This window comes from Nothobranchius furzeri, chromosome 6 (genome assembly GCF_043380555.1).
Source record: "Nothobranchius furzeri strain GRZ-AD chromosome 6, NfurGRZ-RIMD1, whole genome shotgun sequence".
In the NCBI taxonomy this organism is placed as follows: domain Eukaryota; kingdom Metazoa; phylum Chordata; class Actinopteri; order Cyprinodontiformes; family Nothobranchiidae; genus Nothobranchius; species Nothobranchius furzeri.
In genome coordinates, this window is record NC_091746.1 from 43,712,544 (window position 1) to 43,733,881 (window position 21,338).

The following is a 21,338-nucleotide window of genomic DNA, read 5'->3' on the forward strand; positions in this document are numbered from 1 at the left end:
TCTATTGCTGCTTGATAAATAGGCATGCAAAGGACATTTATTTCAGACAGATCCCAGTTACTATAAAACATCTAATTGCACATACCAAATACATATAAACAATGACAACGTGCTTGCTTTAGTGCAAAATATTTTATTCTATCTGGCACAGGTTGTCCAAATAATGGTTCTCACAGTAAGGCAGTTTTGTTAGAGGCCTTCTACGATCAAGACAACAAAAGTGCATTTCATTTTTGCTAAATATTTAGAAGTGAACATAGTTTTATTTTCTGCCCAAACACTTTTAGACATTTCTTTGAGATCTTTTAGGATAGTGTCATTATGTACTGGACCTGTACCAACAGTTTCAAAGAAAGATACACGTTTTGTGTTGTTTGCCTATATTTTTATCGTGAAGCACCTTGAGGTTTTTATTTTGAGGGGTGTTGTATAAAGTTTATTTACCAACAGTACCTGAAGGAAAATGATATTTCACCATACACTCTTCTGAACTCAAAACTTGCCTTAATCAAAAAAAGATCAATGGATAGAAGGAAGTAAAACCAAATACTAAAATCTGCTGTCAGAGTAAAAACTTTTGCTTTACTTCAGTTTGCTGGTTTCTGATATTAAGACGGCTAAAGACAGATTCTGATGGCAGTTTCTACACGATTCTCAGTTACAGAGAATCCACATGCATCTAAACAAGTCATTTAGATAACGATTTCTGCATTTCAAATGCATATTTTTTTTATTAAATCAATGTTTACAGCATTTGCATTGCATTTTCTTGTGAAAGTTGCTGAAAACTAACATGTTTCCACCTTTGGTTGCATAAACCAAGTTATTCTCAGAATAATCTCACACTGACCACAGAAGCTGTAAGGCCTAGGGTATTTATTTTAAGCCAGATTCTAATATCAGGTGTATTATTTTTTTAAATACATTGAAGACCTTGGTGACTATGGAGGCAGTCTAAGCCCTCAGAATACTTACTGAGCAAAGTAAAGTGCACAGTCTCATTGCTAACCTCTGGGGTTTTGAACCTGAATGAAAAGTTGGACGTCTGTGATTTGTATAAATTAGATAAACCTGTTTGAATTCTCACCGCTCCTGTTGAGACAAGAACTGTGTTCCTCCTTTACAGAGGACAGATTTTTAATGAGGACAACATTAGCTGCTAATATGATTGTCTGAACTACAGGTGGAGTGTCTCCTCGTTCCAGATTTTAGTCGAGGAGGAGCTTTTGAGTCCATGTGCGAGCCTCTGGTCCTCCACCAGCCTTCAGAAAACTCCAGCCTCTGTGAGGAGCGTAGCGGCCTCGAGCAGCAGAGCCTTTGTGTAAATATGTATGGTGTGGAACATGGTGACAAAGTCCTGGGTGCTGAACAGAGTGTCTGCAAGAGCAAAGCCAAGAGTCGAGGGAATGAAACCTCTTCCGTACTCCACCATCCAAGTCCCAGCGCTCCACTGGACTGATGTAGCTTCTCCCACTTCATGAACAATGAAGTCACCTGTGGAAGTAAGAGGGAGACAAAAACACACTGATTAAAAAACAAATAATTAATATAAAAATGGACAACTACATGTTAAAACGAGTTACTTTACTACCTGGATAGTAGATTTCACTCTTAGTAGTCCCCTCCTTCCACTGCCGGAATGTGCCGGAGATGATAGTGTCAGATATTTCAGCCCAATATCGACCTGGAAGAACCAGGGGGAGAGGACACGAGTCAATTTTACTAAATTTAGTAAAAGAAATTTATTTCTAGACCCTCAGTTGTATCAAAGGGCTTGTTTCCATCATATAAAAATCTGAATGAATAAAAAGTTTGAGTGCCGGCTTTAAAATTAGTGAGTTCATTCACAAATATATGATCCTCCTGTACCTGAGTGTCCTCCTGTGTCCACAGCAGTACCAAACAGTAGTAAATACTCAGTGAGCGAGGCATGGAGGAGACACATGGAGCCCATCCATCCTCCAGCATTCACAAACACCCACTGCAAGTCTTCATCAGGCAGAATGTGGCCTGGATACCTGGTTTAGATACGACTTATTAGTCATCAATGCATCCTTGTTTCTATATGAAAAAAAAAAAACTTATCATAGAGATCAGTGGAGTGCACCAACGGGCATTCAAATAAATGCAATCAAGCATCTGAGGGCTCCTAAGCGTGTGGGGACTTGTCTGTGGTGGCAGTCTGGAGAAAAAACAAAAACTTAGGAAGACTGCAGCAATTCTGACTTACCTGAAAATTATAGCTGAACTAACAGCACAAGTATGCATGAATGGAGGTTTGGTTAGAAGACTGTAGTCTTAATGAGCTGCGTTCACTAGAACATTTCTGAACATTTTTATTTTCCCCCACAACAAAAACTGAAACCAGTGTGAGAGCTGTTTTATTGAAGATTTGGATGCCTTATGATGCTGTTATGTTCAGGACTAATAACCCGAGAGAAGCATCTAGATTATAATCCTTCAGCTTTCTTCACCAGTCTTTTATTTTTTCTCTGCAGCAGAATCTGATCTGGAGCCACACGTTTAATCTTGGACATGGCTCTAGTTTAAACGAGGCACCAGGAACTTAATCTCTACGCAAGAGTCTGATCTGATTCCTGACTTTTAGAATTGCACCTATTACAGATGGAAGAAAAAAACCCTAAACAAATACATATACTTTGTTATAGTTTTATTACTATTATTATGATTAAATAGCCGATAGAATACCATAATCCAAATGCATGCCATCTTTCTGAATGTATTTTAAATCTAATTTATCTTATTACTGGTAAATGAATAAGGATTCATTTCGGAACATTGCATTTAGTTCAGAACGTGTTCTGGATGAACTATGAACACAAACATCTGTGAACTGCTGACCTGGCTTCTTCAAAGTGTGAACTTGCACAATACAGTAGTGTTCAACGTGAACGAACTGATTGTACGGCCTTTCGACACATTAAAAGTATAGGTGAAAATGAAACGATTTAACTTATAATCAACGCATGCACAGTCGTAAGTTTAGCAGTGGAGAGCCCAATATGATGAACTAGTTAGAAAATGGCTAAAATTAGTCTATTATTCTTATTCTGACTAAAACAACAAGTATTTTTTCCGGATCACCTTGGTTTGTGTCTGAAAACATGCTGAAGCAAAATCACCTCTTTCTGAGCTCCAATACCACTTTGGAGAACGCCTGCTCATGGTCTTGCCCTGGGAATAAACACAATTGAATGAAGACACTGACGAAAGTGAGCTGAAAACAATTTTAGGAAAAGTAAATTGATCATTAGACTACTAGAGCACGAGTGGTCTACAAAAACGTCAAACTTCCAAACTCACCCGCGTATTGCTTCGCCAACTTGGCGATGTCTTCTTTGTTGAAAACATACGTCTTGGTGGCCATCCAGTACCGTAGCAACAGCACGACCAGGACGGCGACTGTAGCGACTGCAAATAGTCTTAAAATCGCTCTGACAAACGACATGGCTACAGACAAACGAACACCTAGCAGCAAGTTTAGCTACATGAATTAAACGAGGCAGAACAGAAGCAGGTTGCTAAACTAGGAGATGTTTCTGGTCACGTGGTCATGAGGACCGCCGATCAGCCAATCACGGACTTTGTTTGTTGAATATATTAGCGGCTGTCGGGTTGCCAGTACACACTAAAATCTGGAAAATAATTCAATTAAAGTTTATATTTGACGTTATTCTTATTAAGTATATTTAATAAATATTATGTAAAATGCATTAAAACATAGTAAGTAATATACATTAAAACTTAGTAATTTATATCTGTTTTTAAAAGCTTATTCTAAAATCCTGATTAGACACGAATGGCATGTTTTGTCTTTCGTCCGACAACAGGAAGTGGGCTAAGGGTATCAGTTGAGCTAAAGTTCGGAACCATCGACATTCGGAACCAGCTGATGCTTACTTGATTTAACTTACAGGTTTTAAATAGTACCGTATCATGAGTGGCTACCAGAGTGTTAGTTTCGACCCCAGCGGTACGTGTGTCTCCTTTTCTTTTTGTAGCAGTTCACTTTATTCTTTCTGAAAGAAATTAGGTTTAAAAACAGGTTTACAGTTGTTGCATTTCCAAACGTACTCTTGTTATTTATGCAAGTTTGTGAAATTTAGGTTGAATTATTCATAGCTGAAACCTGCCGTTTATTTTCCTGTAAATATCCAGCTGTGAATCATGTGATCTGAATTCCTGCTGAGTTTACAGCTGCACTTGTAGCCACGCTAGTACTTCAGCGTCATTTTGATGCTTTCTTTGTAGTTTATTTCTTATTGGCTTAGTAATGTTGAGAGATGACAATAATTGAAGTGAGGTACGATAAGTCAGAATACCAAAGACGGTAAGGGTTTGCTGACTATTCAGTAAACTTTGGCAGTACCAAGCTTGCTTTAGCTTCCCTGCTCCAGCACACCCTAAGTGGTTGATGCTACTGTTGTTTGTCATCAAATTGTGCAAAGGCCTGCTAATTATCCATCCATTGAAATCAGATGTTATGAAGCCATGAAACTCCTAAAATATGCAGGATGGTGGTCCTTGTGGTCCTTGTAGGACCAAGATTGGACAATGACAATGTCCAATGACAATGTAGTGGGGCTGTGTGCATGATGATCAAAAGTTGATACCAACTTTCTGCTTTTTGCACCAAATAATAAAAAAACTGTTTAACAAAAAGAGATGTTTTGTAATTTTTACTCAAATATTACACTCTTCTGCCCTTTTTAGAGGCTCCTTGGCTTCATAACATCTGATTTGAATGGGTCACCTGTCTTGTGAAAAGTAGGAATCCTAAAGCGTCTGATATGAAACATTAGTGTTGTTAAAACGAAGCTCACTGATAATTGAAGAATACTTTATGATGGGATTTTACACAAGGAAAAAAAGACAAAGAAATAAAAAGCCCTAGCAATGTTTTTAACATCTTTTTTGGTGATACTCCATGTCCTGTAAACACCAGAGCACCAGCATCTGCGTTACAACCCACTGCGAGACAGCTGGGTCCTGGTCTCGGCCCACCGGATGAAGAGACCCTGGGCTGGTCAGATGGAAAAACCTCCGCAAGAGCAGATCCCTAGACACGATCCCCACAACCCTCTCTGTCCTGGGAATCCAAGAGCAAATGGAGAAGTAAGACAAAAAAAAGCAACAATCCAAGTTTATTTTATTGAATGTTCTCTTCATGTTGTCTTTAATTTCTCGATAAGTGGCTTTTGGTACACTAAACATTTCTTCTTCTCATGCTGGTGGTGGTCGTAGGGTCCATTGATGTCTATGTACAGCAGCTTCACCTGTCAGTGAGCCCCAGGGCAGCACATCATCAGTGTGTGAATGGATGAATGATGCATTGTAGTGTAGAACACTTTGGAGTCCTCAGACTTAGAAAAGCACTATTCAAGTGTATGTAATTTATCATTTAAAGTTATTGTTTGTTACAAAATAATGATCTAATTCTTAAACAGTCATTTACTTTTCTACATATTGTCTTTTCTGGACATATGCACCAAACACCACACATGGATCACCCCTGGGCCAGCCATGTTTTATTGACTTCTTTATGTGAATTTTTTGATTTTCAGGTCAATCCAAACTATGACAGTACTTTTGTGTTTCCAAACGACTTCCCTGCTCTTCAGCCTGATGCCCCGGATCCTGGTGAGTTTATTTATCGCAGAAACATTCTAGTTTACTTGGACATTACAACTAAATATTGCTGTTATGTTCTCCAGGTTTGGAACAGGACCCGCTATTTCAGTCTAAAGCTGCCAGGGGTGTTTGGTAAGAGCACAATTAAGTTTATTTTTTGTAAAGGTTTTATGTGTATGCGATTAATAATCCCAATAATCTAATACAAATAAAATGAATAAAATTTGGCAGATTTATGCAAACATCTGAGAATATCAAATGAGTTCTCCATTTTCCCAACCTATTCCTTCCAATTTTAATTTGGTTTCGGTTGGATGGATAGATGGATGGATTCATTTTGAGTCACCTGCATCTCTCCCTCACCATGACGCTTCAGTCTCCATTTTGGTGCATATGGGGGTTTTACAATCGAAAACAAAAATCTATCAGTGTGATTTGAATTTGTTTTTGGAGACAAGTGTTGAACATTAGTACATACCAGACACCTTAACATTTATAGATTAAGATACACTGCCTGGCCAAAAAAAAAAAAAGTCATTGCCTGGATTTAACTAAGCAAATAGTGATGAGACCTCCTACTGGATAATAATTACATTTCAGCTGGCAACAAGTTATTTAACCACAACTGGTGCAATGACTCTTCAATGGACTGGCAATCTGTTCAGGCTTTAGCTTGCCTGTTTGCCCAGAGACAGCTGGAGATGGGCACTGGGTTTAGAACTTTCCAACACCTTAAAAACAGGTCAGATAAGTCCAGATGGACCCTGTTCCAGCATGATGGGCTCATCAGGGTAAGAAGAGAGGCATATGATGCACCCATCATGCCTAGTTCCTACTGTTAGTGATGGAGAAACCAAAGCTTTCCAAACCAATGAACCTATATGAAGCAAATGGTTTGAAATGGTTCAGTGTTGTGAACCACTTGAACCCAATATAATTAGTGACATCTGCTGGCCAGACTTAAACATCACATCAGCATGGAATACAAAAGGCCATTGTATGTGACAATAAAATTATATTCAAATCTGTCAGTTTCTGTCTTTTAAAATCTAATATTAGATATATTATATGTAAGATGTGTAGTTGTGTTACGTAGTGACTGTCCCAGCAAAGAATACTGTACAGTTGCAGGCATGGACTGCTATGAACAGGGATGGGTCAGAGAAGGTGACTTCTGTATTCCTAAGGTTCATTCTAATCACAGGGATGACTATTGCAGATGCTTTTTTCTCCCCTCATAGCTCATCAGTTGTATCCATTTCCCTGATGGCTCCCTTCAGCCCCTCCCCCGGCCGTACTTGTAATATACTCAAGCTGGCGGACCCGTAAAAACACCCAACACAGAATGACACGTTTAAGAATGTTTATTAAAGAGGGAAAAGGGGCGATGACTGGAGAGGCAGAGGCTAGGTCAGAAGACAGGCGGTCGTTACCAGAAGATCTGAGAGGTTGAATATCCAACAGGGGAATCCGGAGACGTGGTCGAGGACTGAGCAGGGTCGTGGCCAGGAGGTCAGAGGGGCAGTAACTCCAATAGGGGAAATCCAAAGACGTGGTCGGGAGCAAAGCGGTAATCACAGGAGGGCACGAGGAGCAGGCAGGTCAGAGGACGAGGCAAGGTTCGGATCCGTGGAGTCATGGTGGGTGAAAGGCTGGAGAATTTACTAACAAAAACGTGTTCAGTAATCTGGCACCGGTTGGAGAGCAGGCTGGGAGTTATATAGCAGGAGGAGCAGGTGTGTGTGATGAGCTGATGAGGAGCTAATGAGAGACAGGTGGTTTGGATGATGTGGATGGTGAGTTGTCTGTGGTTGCTGGGGAAACAGCTTGGCTGGAGCTTGATGAGGTGCGGGCTGTGGCTGCTGTGGCAACAGGTCTTAGGCAGGAACAGGATCATGACAGTACTGGATATCAGAGAGACTGTTTGCTTAGGACTTGTAAATCCTAAGATTAATGGAGAAACTGTAAAGCTCATGGACATTAATAATGTCTATTGTTAAGATTCTTTAAAGAAACATTTCTGCCGCTAACCATATTAACCTCCTCGCCCTGAATTCAAGGCTGACACGAAGCAGGTAAAAAAGTCACTTGGTCACACGCACAGTGAAGCGAGGCATCGGCACGTCTTTGCAGACACTTCTGATTTGAAAGATCGATACAACAGTTGAGTTGCCCACTCGAGCATAACATCACTACCTACTGTACAAGTCTGTGGAGGCAGTGCTATGATCTGGGGTTGCTGCAGTTGGTCAGGTCTAGGTTCAGGAACAGGATGTGCTCCAAGAATGAGGTCAGCTGACTACCTGAATATACTGAATGATCAGGTTATTCCATCTTCCCTGATGGCATGGGCATATTCCAAGATGACAACGCCAAGATTCATCAAGCTCAGATAGTGAAAGAGTGGTTCAGGGAGCACGAGACATCATTTTCACACATGGATTGGCCACCACAGAGTCCAGACCTTAACCCCATTTAGAATATTTGGGATGTGCTGGAGAAGACTGTTCAGCGGTCAGACTCTACCATCATCAATGCAAGGTCTTGGTGACACATTAATGCAACACTGGATGGAGATAGATCTGGTGACATTGCAGTGGCCTATCAAAACAACGCCACTGTGAATGTGTGCTGTAATCAAAGCTTAAGGTGGTCCAACAAACCAGAGTGTGTAACTTGTTTTGGTGGTAAATTTTCTTTTGGTTAGGCAGTGTATTTTGCTATGTCCATCCCTAGCTGGCCGTTGGTTATATAAAACCATAGTTCTCAACAAATCAAAGTAACATTTCTACCAGTCTCTTTGCTTCAAGTTGGCTAAAAAGGCCTGATTCACTTGAACCATGTTGATGTCTGCATTTCAATGTTCCTTTCAAAATTATGACACATTCTTATTAGTGGTAAATGGCCTGTATTTGTTTAGCTCCTTCTTACCCCCAAATTTCACTACCTCCGCTCTGCTCCGGCATGAACTCCGGAGCAAAATCGGTCCCGTTGTAGTCAATCAGAGCAATTCCACTACTGCGGCCGTGCTGCGGCAGTGCGGCGCAGTGCGGCGCCCTCTGTTCCGGCGTCCGGCTTGTCCGCAGTCAGTGGACAGGAATCACAACCGCCCAACAGGAAAGGGAGCACAGCTTCCGTTATTTCACAATAAATCGATAAACAAAAAGCATTTTTTGTTTCATATGCACAGGTTTAACAACTTTTAACAACTATCAATGGCGGCTGAAGTTTAAATGCACAAAAGTAAGCCATAAATACAGTTTCCACTATCAAAGTAGTCACACTTTGTTGATCCAAACACTGCTGATCTCTCAACACAAATGATGGGCAGATTAAACAGTTCATTTCGATGCTTCTCCCACACAACGGGTGTTTGGATCTAACTTCCGTGTTTATTGCTCGGACTGTATCGCAAGATCTCGAAAATCTTTCGCATGCTTGTTTGCGCACCTCAGGTCTCCGCACCGGAGCGGAGCCGTTGTAGAGCGGGTACCAGTAAAAATTGAGTTCGGAAGCGAGCAGCTGCGGAAGGCGGGGGCGGAGCGGAGGTAGTGGAATTTGGGGGTTAAGAGTTCTACAACCCCCCAAGGTGCTTCACAACACAATCAGTCATTCACACACTGGTGGTGATGGAATAGAATAGAATAGACTTTATTAATCCCAAAGTGGGGAAATTCACTTGTTACAGCAGCACCAACACTTCATTTGAAGAAACACAATAACAAAGGTACATTTTTATATGTACATATAGGCAGTAAGCTAGTATTGTAACCTTCAACCACTAAAAACCACTAGTAAAACATGAAAAACTTGGATGAGCTACATTGTAGCCACAGCTGCCGGGGTGCTCACTGACAGAGGTGAGGCCTGCCGAACACTGGCGCCACCGGCCCCTTCGACCACCAACAGGCAAGGTGGGTTAAGTGTCTTGTCCAATGACACTGCCTTATGGTTGCTTCATGCCGTCTATTGTCAGGGAATCTTGAACTCACCATAAAACTGTAGTGGCAAGTTTATCTGCTCCAACACACCTGGTTTTATAAGGTGGAGGATTTAAAGTCTTCTGCAGAGCCTGATGAGATGCTGATCAAATAATTAAATAATTGAATCAGTTGTGTTGGAGTAGAGAAACAATTAAACCATACAGGATAGTGACTCTTATGGACCAGGATTAGTCACCATTAGACCCAAACAATCACAAAAATACTAATGTTAAGAATGTAGGACTTCAAGCTGCCAACAGATGGAGCTCTCTCACTGGTAACTGATGCTTAGCATCATCCAACACTGAAGTGTCTGAAATAAAAAATGTCTAAAATGTTGCTTTTCCTGAAGCCACTTGAAGCTGTTGCTTTAATTATATTTATTGATTGCTGACTTGATATAGTGTTGTGCCCATAAAGAAAACGAGTTACCTCAATCCTCAAGCTGTGTGTGCACCTATGTGACACTTAATCCAAGAAGTATTAAGAGGCACAGTTCATCATCTGGAGAAACCAAGACCCTGCAAATACGATGTTCCTTTGCTCCTGCTCTGACCTTCCTATCATTTTAGCCCGCCACGGATTACAGAGCAGATTTTTATGACTACAAGAACGGACAAAGACCACTCACATTATTTCTTTCTTTTTTTCCCATCTTGTGAAGTTATGATTGTCTGCCTGTAGATAAAATTCCACTGCAATCTTGTATTTTGGGAATACGTGGATGATTCTGCCTGACAGCAGAGTTGCATAACAACTGAATAATAGATTAAATCAAACCCCTGCACTGAATGTGCTGGTTGAGAACTGAACTGTGGGTTTAATTCCCCCGTGTTGGCAGATGTAGCGGCTGTCAGGTACAGCTTGCCACACTCATTGTAAAAAGCACTGAAACAGCCGTGATTGACAGTTTCTGCCGTCTTTGTGTTGACTTTCACAGTTCGGTGTTTGTCTTTCAGCCTGATTCAATCTAGCTGTAAGTGAGCCCGTGTGTTTTTCCTAATACGATATCTGTGTTTGATTAGAATTGGTACAGACTTTGTTTTCCTCTTTTTTCTTTTTATTTTTGCATTCGCTCTATTCATGTAGTTGTGTCCATATTTAAGAGAAGGGAACTGTGAAGCTAAACTGTAGCTTGGAGCTACATCCACAGAGCCAATTAGTGGAGGAAAAAAACAACACAGGAAACAGGATTTTGAGGATCTGGGTCACGAGAGACAAAAGAGAAATGAGTTTAGGGGAAAGATAAGACAGTTACTGAAGATTTATTGTATCACCCTTCCTCAGTTATATGCTCCCTATCAGCACTGCTGTGACAAAAGATTTAGTAATGCTTAATTTTTCTTTCCCATTGCTTTGATTTCTAAGAAAGGTCAGCTTATAGTGCTATAATTAGATAATTTTCTTAAACGGGACTTAAATACAACCTTACTTTAGAGTAGGATAAAGAGCAGAGCCCTTTGCGCATCATGCACTCACAAATGGTGCTGCACAGCCAATGGACGCTTAGAATCAAAAACGGGAAGACTGGAGCTCTCAGGTGAGCAAAGGTTTGTTCGGTGCAAGTAAAAAAGAAACTAACGTTTCGACACTGGATGTGTCTTCTTCAGAGTAGATTCTTATATTTATTTTGATTACCGTATTTGATTACCGTCTAATTTCCCTCTGGGATTAATAAAGTATTTTTGAATTGAATTGAATTTTCCGGACTATAAGTCACACTCTTTTTCATAGTCTGGCTGGTCCTGCGACTTATATACCAAAGTGACTTATTTACCAAATTATGTATACCATGCTGCTGCGGGCCGGCTCCGGACCAGGAATGAGCTCCCCTGCCCCGCCATCACATGCTGGAGACCGTTGCGCGCTGCTGCGGGCCAGCTCCGGTCCAGGTTTCAGCTCCTCTGCCCCGCTGGGAGGGTTTCAAACACCGCCATCACCTGCTGTAGCCTGTGGTGAGGTGCTGCGAGCACTCTCCCCGCCCGCTGGGAGGCTTTGAAACTCCGCCATCCTCTGCTGGAGACAGTGGCGCGCTGCTGCACCCTGATTGTTTATTCTGTTATTGTTACCGGTACTTGTCTTGCAAAGTGAAATGCTTGGTCTCAGATTTTGTAAGAAAAATAATACAATTTCCCCCCAAACTGCAACTTATAGTCCAGTGCGACTTATATGTTTTTTCTTCATTCATGGCTGGTGCAACTTATACTCCGGAAAATACAGTAATTTCATAAAAGAGAAAATATAAAATTTTCAAAAAAAAAATTCATCCATATACCTTCGTTTCTAAATGTATATGACATTCCAGGAGAAGTTGGCATAAGAATGTGTTTACCACTTTGTAATTTCACAGAATTTTGTGCACAACTCTTCAAGCATGTCCTGGTAATCAGATAAACCAAACATCCAAACAAGGTAACTCCAGGTTTTTTTTTCTTTTCTGCCAGAAAACATTTAGCAAACATGCATGTGACTGTTGATTTTCTTCAGTTTCAACAATCTTCACGTTTTTATAGTCATGTAAAGAATGCATGTAGTCCAAGCAAATACACCATTGTTTTTCAACCCTGCCTTATGTGTGCAGAATCTGAATATTTATTCATTTTTTGGAAAATGCATGTGGAGGTCCCACGAAACTATGCTGCCTTGAAGGCAGCAGAGTATAACCATGCACAGCAGGCCATGACCTTTGGAGGCCTGTTGTCTTTTGCAATTTTTCCAGATTTTTTTTGTTTGTTTTGTTTGTTTGTTTTAATCATTTTAAATTGGTCCACCAATTTCTTCTAAATAATATATAAATCTGAAATCTGATTTGACCACATTTCCAGTTAGAGTCCGTACGTCCAACGGTCCTGGAACATTATTTTAAAAAGCTTTTTCTTAGCCTGGTAGAGTTTTTTATATTATTAATGAAGAACTGGTTGTTTCTGAGCACCAGGGTAACATTTGTTCTGTAGAGTCTGACTAGAAAATTTAAAGAGACACATTGAGAGCTTCCAGCTACTGTAAAGTCTGTCTCATGAACAATTCATATATACAACCATTTATTGCTCACAGCATAAACACCAAAGCTATGTTCAATTATTGATCCTGTATACTTTCTGTCTCTGTCCCCGAAGAGTCTGATTGTCAATAGACATTTAATGCATTTGACTCTGACAGTCGCAACTGTTTGTCTATGTGCTGCAGTCGGAGAGCAAACACGTGCGCTAACACAACATTTTCTTAAACTCAAAGAGGCATTAAGGACATGCAGTGAATCTACTAATATCTAATCTCTACAAAGTGGTTCAGACAGTGGTACGCAGTTTCAGTTGGCCAAGTTCTTAGTTTCTTTAATGTAAATGGTAAATAGCCTGCATTTGATATAGTGCCTTCTAGAGTCTTGGAACCCCCAATGTGCTTTACAACACAACTGGTGGTGATGAGCTACATTGTAGCCACAGCTGCCTGGCACACTGACGGAGGCGAGCCTGCCGTACACAGGTGCCACTGGTCCCTCCGAACACCACCAGCACGCAAGGTGGGTTAAATGTCTTGCCCAAGGACACAACAACAGCAACAGACTGAGCGGGGCTTGAACCTGCAACCTTCCGATTGGACAAAATTGGACACATTTTAAGTGTAGCAAAATATCAGTAAACATTGTTTATAATGGCAGTATTGGATATCAGCCCATACTTTCATATTGGCATATCCCTAATTTCAACAGATTTACTTCAGTTGAAAAAGAAAACATAACTATGCAATATTTGCCAGTTCTGTTTTCTTGATTCATTACAACTTTGTACTAAATGTCTTAACTCCACCTGTAGCTGCCACTTCTGGTTTCAATGGGATTTACAAATCACATTAATCTAAACCAGTAAAAAGAAAAATCAAAATGTAAACTTTTCATCTAAATGAAGTATTTTGTTTTTGTCAATCCTCAAAATGGCACCAACCAATGATTTGACAACAAACTCCCCTGAAAAAAATAGGGTTCTCAGACTAGACATGCTGCTGTTTTTGACAGGTGGTCTCTGGATAGTCTCGTGATTTCACTTCACACCAGTCGTGAAAAAAACAGCCCTTTCGCAGATGATCAATTTAACCGAGTCAAAAAGATCAATGGCACCAGAAGTGCCCTGGTTAATTATTAATCACAACCAGACCAACAACAGAGCAATCTTGATGAATAATAGACACACCAAGAGTAGCAGACAGTACAAGAGGAGACAGATGGAGGAGATGTCTGAATGTAAACACAATTATTGGACCAAATATGGTGAAACACCAAGAAAAGGGCAAAAAAGGTTTTTCACTGGCTAAAGTACATGGAACCTCTATATTAGGCATATAATTCTCTAATCATTTTGAGGTCTGTTTGAAATTAGGGACCTGGTAATCTTCAGAAGATTTATTGTTCTACTGGCTGCCTGTGTCATATTTTATTTCCTGAAAAAGTCTTATTTGCTTTTACAATTTTAGAACTGCTTGTTAGGACTGGGCAATTAATAAAAAATGTATCGTTATCAAAATTTCTGACTCTTATCGAGATAATTTTTCCCATGTCAATAAATTTGTTAATTAAAAAAATGAAAAGATGTGTGTAGGCTGGCAACGTTCGTATCCCTTTAAGAAGCTGTACCACCTGAGTCGCGTAATAATGTGACTCAACGTAATACATGTGACAGCCTCCTCTAGTGGACAACTTTTGTTTCTGCACATACCTGTAGTTATCGTCCTTTTGTCGTTATCGAGGTGAAATCCTCAATATATCGTGATATTGTATTTGTATGTATTGTATATATTTAGTAGCTTGGGCTTATCACCTTAAGGTTGGTTTGCTTTTAAAGAGCCACCCTTTCTTGTAATCTTTTTTTGCACAGTTGTTCGTTATTAAGCAGTTCAGAAACTCTGAGGTGGGACTCTCCCTCTGGGTTGGGAGTGATTTCAGAAGACAAGTTTAAGTGGAGTTGGAGTGATTGTAGGAAGTGAGAGGTAGAGGCTTCATCTTCAGGAATGAATCTGCTGCTCTGGTCTTTTGTAGTGGGCAACAGAGATTTTGATTTACTGGTCTATGCTCCAGACCTTACCTGTGATTTAGAGTTTTGGATCATGACCAAAATAATAAGATTAACATCCTCTGTTGATTGGCCGGGCTCAGCCTTAAGCCTACTTTATGCTTCTCCGTCAGCTCTACAAGGGAGAGACACACACACATTGACAGAGACATTTTGCTCTCGTACTTCTCCATCTCTTAGTGAGTGTTGCAAAGCAATTCTCCGCCAGGACAACAGAGGGCGTAGCACTGTTCTGTATCCTGACATGTATCTGGTCCAAGATAGTGAATTTACTATTGTGTTATTTTTTATTTATACATTTTTTTCAGAGACTTTTTTAACATGGACAACTTTGTTGCAGATGCATAAACTAGGCTTTAGAGCTAAGGTGGGGAGGTCCATCATAGGGAGCATGGTGTAGAGCTGCTACTGCTGTTGCTCCTCCTCCTCCTTATCGCAAGGAATCAGCTGTGGTGTTTGGGAAGAATCCCGGTCACCTTCTGGAGGTTTTTGCTGGAATGCCACACTGGACGGAGATCCTGAATCAGACTGAGATCCATCTGGATATGTCGTCTGTGGTCTGAATGAGGGATCCTCCAGACAGAGCTAGAGAGCATTGCTGGGGTGGGGGAATGTTGGGGCTTCCCTCTTGGACCTTTTACTGCTTTGACCCAATTGAGGATGGATGAATAGATGAATGGGTAGACAGATGAAAATAAATCATTACAAGATATTTTGGTTTCCCTACAAAGACAGTTTGAAGATATCAAAAGTCTCTTTAGTCACCTCTGTCATTAAGGACCGAGGGATGACTCAAGACTAGATACTGGTAATAAAAAAAAGCTATTCAATATTTCTTTTTGTTAGAGTAAATGAAATGGATATATTTTTGTATTTTAACATCCCAAACTCTAAAATCCCTTAAAGTTTTTTTCATAATTTATCTTAATCTTGTATGACATTCTCATTAACTCTATTGCTCTCTACCTCCTCCAGTAAGGTCATGTGTTTTCATCCCTGGTCTGACATCACCCTCCCTCTCATGAAAAGACAAGAAGTTGTCAAGGTGATTGACAAGTGGGCGGAGCTTTTAGAGGATCTGGGTGCTACATACCCTTGGGTTCAGGTACAGAATACACACGCTCAATCCTGGCCATTTTCTCTCTGCTAATCCAATTATCCTCCCAGCGATGTCTATCATATTCTAACAGAATTGCCATGCTTTTTTTTCTCAGCATCTCACCATTTAAAATGTCTTCTATTGGATTTGGATACATCTTTATAGGTTGAAAATTGGTTAAAATAAATGTAAAATCCTAACATCAATTTATGCTATTACCAATCAGTCACTGCATCATAGTTGCTGAATTAAACTAACTTAACTAAATGATGTAGAAAGTTCTCTGAAATATTTTTATTTTAAACCTGGTTGGTGACAAAATGGGTTAAAGTCTTAGCTACACATTGAATTAACTTGCCCTCCTTCTGCTTCATAGATCTTTGAGAATAAAGGCGCTATGATGGGCTGTTCAAATCCACATCCTCACTGCCAGGTATGAAACACACAATCTACACCTTCCTTCATAAAGGGATTAATTTTATTCTGGTTTACCTAGTACCACTTACTTTATTCGAAATCTAGCTGTCATGTTATGAAGTCCTTCTTTTGGATGTTTCAATGTGAAGGCACCATATTAGAACAAGCGGACACCCTAATGGACAAGTAGCACACATCATTGAAGATACTGAATGAAGTTAAGACTGAGATCCTCATCTGTTCGCCAGACAAGCTGGTTCCCAAAGTCTGAGACTCTTGGTCAGCTTTCTTCTCACACCAAACCCTCTGTCAGGAATCTTGGTGCGACCTTTGACCCAGCTCTCACCCTGGATTCTCATGTCAGTTCTCTTGTTCGCTCTTCCTTCTTCCATCTCAGGAACATTGCTAAGCTGGGTCCCATTCTGCCTGTGCTCGGCTTCTGACCAAGTCCTCCAAACACACCCACATCACCCCGCTTCTCCAGCTTCACTGGCTGTCAGTCAACTTCAGGGTTCATTTCAAGATCCTGGTTCTGGGTTCTCATTTATCAAACACTGCGTAGAATCCTTACTAAAACCGTACTTAAGCTCAGCAAAAAAAATGTACTTACACCAAGTAGGTTTATGATCTATCAAACATGGAGTACGCACAGCTGCACACAATCTCCGCTTCATAAATCGGAGACTAACGAGAATGTTTCTCAACTGCATTTTAGTCACATCCCGCCCTCACCACGCCTACTTACTGCCATAAATAGTCAATGCAAAGTGCCTTGTGGATCTCATGCACATAAATAAGCCGGCTGTTGCAGTGCTCCGCCAATGACATGGCGACCGTAGATCAAGGCAGATCAAGAAAGCTCAATTTCACAAGCAGAAATTGTCACAGTGACAGGACACACACTGTCACAGACGCATGACATTCTGTCTCAATCTGTCCTGCTGCTGATATTCTGCATTCTGTATTCTGCGCTTCAGGCTGTGTGTGTGACCCCGGGTTTCCACGGGAGCCGTCAGCAGCACGTTACTGCAGCAGCACGTCTAGCTGCTGCTTGGCCCTTCCCACGAGACGCGAAGCAGCAGGGGAGCAGCTGTCACCGACAGAGCACGAAGTCACACGAGTGACTTTGTCAGTAAACACAACAACAAGCAGGAGAAAATTACAACATGGTTTGTGTTTTATGTTCTGTCCGTTTTATAATCGCCAATACGGACCTGAAAAACAAAGGAGACCGCTAGCTATGTGATAACTTCTCACGGGGCCGCACAGTTAGTAACGTTTTTTAAAAGTAAAGCAACCGGAAGGCAGTACGTTCTTTATTCTGAAAATCTCGAGAGCTTCTCCATTTCCGCGTCCGATTTCCTGTCTTTCCTTCCCCAAAAATGTCGAAATGGACCTGTTTCAGAGGTGTCGCGCGTAGAAAATAGAACCGGCGCGTAAGTGCCGCGACATGCTGCTCCTGAGACGCGGCCGACTCGCGCTGCTAACGGCTCCAGTGGAAAAGGTTCTGTTGACCACAGCGGTTCCTATCAGCAGCTATGACGTGCTGCTGCAGTAACATGCTGCTGACGGCTCCTGTGGAAAGCCGGGGTGAGTGTGCGCACGTGTGTGTGTGTGGGGGGGGGTCTTGTTCTGTGTGAAAACGAAGCAGTACAAGTGATAATGCTGCAGGATTTCATAATTTTATCCTTCTCAGCAGCAGCACTGCAGGTGTTCTCCATGTCCAACATGTGTGTAAGCCAGGTCCTTAGTCAATTTAAAGTTGCGCACATTTTTCCGCTAAGTTTTCTTTTATAAATCCCAAAGTTTGTGTGGAAAGTTGCTTACGCAGTTTTCCGACCCCATTTTGTGCGTAAGCAAGCTTGATAAATGAGGCCCGTGGTCTTTAAGGGCCTTACATGGACAAGCACCATCATACATTTGGGATCTTCTCAGTCCCTACACCCCCAGCAGGTCCCTGAGGTCCAGTGATCAAAGCCTACTGGCTGTGCAGCACACCAGGCTAAAGACCAAAGGTCATTTGCTGCTGTGGCCCCCAGACTCTGGAACTCTGCCCCTCTGAGTCTGAGATCAGTGGACTCAGTGGTCTCCTTTAAAAAGCAGCTGAAGACTCACCTGTTCAGGCTGTGGTGTGACCTTCATCACCACTCTCTCCTTATTCTGTTCTTTCTACCAATTCTACCTTTTCCAGGATCCACTGATTTCCCTCTTTCTTGTTTATGTTCTCGTTCTCTTTCCTCACATTCTTAATCAGTTAATATATAAATGTATATTTAAATTATATAAAATGTTGTAATTAGTCATATTTTGAAGTGGATTTGTTATATAAAAGTTATTTGATATCTTATTAGTTGTAGATAGGTGTTTGTAAAGCCTTAATTTGACTGGATTAATGAGCTAACAGCTAGTCACAACATTACCAGTTCCAAAGTTAATTGCTGTTGTTTTAAAACAAATGAGCTCATAAAGGTCTTTCTTGTGGCTATTTTAATAACTTTTGAATGTTGCATCAGAAAGGAGCAGTGGAGCAGTCATTTCTAATGGTAACAATGTAATGGTGACATATATATTTTATTGTGGACGGGTTGGCAACATAATCCAGTCTAAATTGTATTCAAATATAGAAGTGTTATTCAATTACAAGCTACAATGGCTTACCATACCCTTGCTGCGGTTTGTGGAGCAGACTCGTAGCAACAACCAGACTCCAGTTAGCCGCTGCGGCTCTGCTCCATTATAGTGCTGTAGCACTGGTGGGTAGTTTTGTTTCACTTGTAGACTTTAGTTATTCACAACTATCTTTTTTGTTTCTGAACCCTATTTGATTGAGCATGTTACACACTAGCTTAGCATTAGCATTTCTGCTCGTAGTTTCACTCAAAACCCAAACTTCGGACCATTTCTGCCTTTTACAATGGGTTGTGTCTGCTGGTTTCTCTATTCTCCTCCACAGCACCTAGATTACCACACTGTGTGCCTGTAAAATGTGTTTAGACAGTGTTACGCACATTTAACAACGCTTCAAATCAGTAAAACAAGAATCAAAGAATTTAATTAATCGAACCGTTCGAATCATTGAAGACTCGTTTCAGTCCTAGTTGCAGCTCTTATGTCCAGTCTCGTTCTACAAACAAAGATCATCAATTGGTCCAAATTACAATTGTTGGGGCCAATGGTAGACCAGCTGGTGCTACATTGGAGCATGGTTAGACCGACCTGCAGGGCGGAATATTTTGCTACTGTTACAGTTTGTCTAGATTTTTAGGCTAAGAGCCATCTACAACCAACAAGATGAATCATCTATAACTTTTCCACTGAAACCCATTTCAAAAGATTTGAGTTCACCCTTTAAAATATTGTGAAAATGGACAAACTTAGTTGATGCGTTTTGCTTGTCTTCATATTTTCCTCTTCAGTAAGGTGATTTTGGCAAGACTAACAGCCTGGAGAGAAAAAAAAACATTTCCTGTCAAACTGTCACATGAGTGCAATGTTTAAAAAAAGTGCTACAGCAGAGAGCATACTGCTGAATTTTGAAAGGCTGAAAGAGAATAAAAGCTGTCAACAACTACAGGTAACACGTGATCATGGACATGTTTATCTGAAATGTGGAGAATAAAGTCACTGCAGCAGCTTGAGGCTTCATGAGAACAGTCTGCCTCCTCATAATACAAAATGTATAAAATGTTCTGTCTGGCCTGTATGCAGCCTAAGGTTAGGGTTATATAGGGTTTAACCTGTGTTTAATCTTTAAGGTTTGTGTAGATGAAACATGTAAACTCCAGTATTCATGTCAGATATGGATTAGAAGTTGTTTATATTTAAAATCACCATATTTTCCTGTAGGACTTTTTAAACATCTTTTTTCACTAAGCCAAATGTATATATATCCACTCACAGGACAAGCTATGATCCAAGTACTCTGTAAAAACCAAGAACATGTCAAACAGAATTTAAAATGTTGACCAACAGATGGCAGTATGGCACCTGAAATTGGAAATCAGAATGATGAAACAGAATAACTCTCCTAAAAAGATCTGTACTTCAGGTGGTATCAAACTATTTAGAACATGTTTAAGTGTTAAAAAGGACAGGGTATAAAATGTTTTTAAAAAAATCCAAACAAAATCTGGAAGCAGGCATCAATGGAGCTTTAAAAAAGTTTAAGCATTTCATATATTTAATTATGTTTTCTTGATAAATACCAACTCCAAGTGGTGTGTGTGTGTGTGTGTGTGTGTGTGTGTGTGTGTGTGTGTGTGTGTGTGTGTGTGTGTGTGTGTGTGTGTGTGTGTGTGTGTGTGTGTGTGTGTGTGTGTGTGTGTGTGTGTGTGTGTGTGTGTGTGTGTGTGTGTGTGTGTGTGTGAGGGGGAGAGAAAAGAGAAACCTTTCCAGCCCCCAGGCCAAAACCTAAGAAACATAGATCTAAAACTTTGAAGAATAATGAATAAAAAGTGTTCATCGTGTTCTGCAGGCAGCGTGGCTTCTGATACCTTTGGTCTCACCGGATCAGAGAAGAAGAAGGAAAATATATGCCTCTGGAATAGCTATACACTTTTTAACATCAGTGGCCATCATGGAACACAGTTTTCTGTCAAGTGTTGGATTTGCCTGCTCTTCCCTCGTGAACAGCAACGATGAAGTCAACAAACTAAAAAAAAAGTAAAACCTTGTCAGAGGTTTAATAGATTCCCTTTTTTTTGTTAATGTGACTAAATCAGAAGTATGACGTCGAGGCGGCTGACCAGATCTGCAACCGCAGGGTCATCGTACCTGTCGTGGTAGCAATCCCTGAACCCACTGGGGGACACCGACAGTTAGGGATGTCGTCAAGCTGGAGAAAGAGTCCTACAAGGTCTTTTTGGCCTCCAGAGGCAGCTGATGGGTACCGGCAGGCCAAGTGGAATGGGGCTTGGGCGGTCGCGAAGGCAAGGCCATGGAAGAGTTCAGTGAGACCATCGAGCAAGATTTCCGTATGGCTTTAAGGAGACTCTGGCCCACCATGTGGCGCCTCAGGAGGGGAAAGCAGTGTGCTACCAACACTGTTTATAGTGTGGACATTTTGCTGCTGACCTCTACTCAGGACATTGTAGATCGTTGGGCAGGGTACCACTGGCATGTCTT

General features: G+C 40.9%; 2 protein-coding genes across 2 annotated transcripts in view; one reads left to right on the forward strand and one right to left on the reverse strand.

The window, feature by feature from the left end:
* Positions 1-113: 113 nt before the first annotated feature.
* On the reverse strand, positions 114-3,637 carry sigmar1 (sigma non-opioid intracellular receptor 1). Its single transcript, XM_015976395.3, has 5 exons — positions 3,325-3,637; positions 3,144-3,195; positions 1,870-2,018; positions 1,592-1,684; positions 114-1,494 (listed from the first exon to the last, which is right to left on the reverse strand). Exons 1-5 carry the CDS (start codon positions 3,467-3,469, stop codon positions 1,265-1,267), a joined length of 669 nt encoding a protein of 222 aa, XP_015831881.1. The 5' UTR covers positions 3,470-3,637; the 3' UTR covers positions 114-1,264.
* A 217-nt stretch (positions 3,638-3,854) lies between these two features.
* Positions 3,855-21,338, forward strand: part of galt (galactose-1-phosphate uridylyltransferase) — a 76,939-nt gene continuing 59,455 nt past the window's right edge. Inside the window, exons 1-6 of the mRNA XM_015976410.3 lie at positions 3,855-3,994; positions 4,967-5,136; positions 5,586-5,661; positions 5,736-5,784; positions 15,674-15,803; positions 16,174-16,230. Coding sequence (XP_015831896.1) covers positions 3,958-3,994; positions 4,967-5,136; positions 5,586-5,661; positions 5,736-5,784; positions 15,674-15,803; positions 16,174-16,230 — 519 coding nt within the window. The 5' untranslated portion in view covers positions 3,855-3,957. The remainder of the gene's footprint in view (positions 3,995-4,966; positions 5,137-5,585; positions 5,662-5,735; positions 5,785-15,673; positions 15,804-16,173; positions 16,231-21,338) is intronic.

Bases quoted from the DNA above. Each gene is read 5' to 3' on its own strand.
- sigmar1 (XM_015976395.3), bottom strand. From the start codon at position 3,469: ATGTCGTTTGTCAGAGCGATTTTAAGACTATTTGCAGTCGCTACAGTC. The intron at 3,196-3,324 runs GTGAGTTTGGAA...GTTTATTCCCAG, and splicing joins GTTGGCGAAGCAATACGCGG to GGCAAGACCATGAGCAGGCG. The intron at 1,495-1,591 runs GTAGTAAAGTAA...TTACTTCCACAG, and splicing joins GAGTGAAATCTACTATCCAG to GTGACTTCATTGTTCATGAA.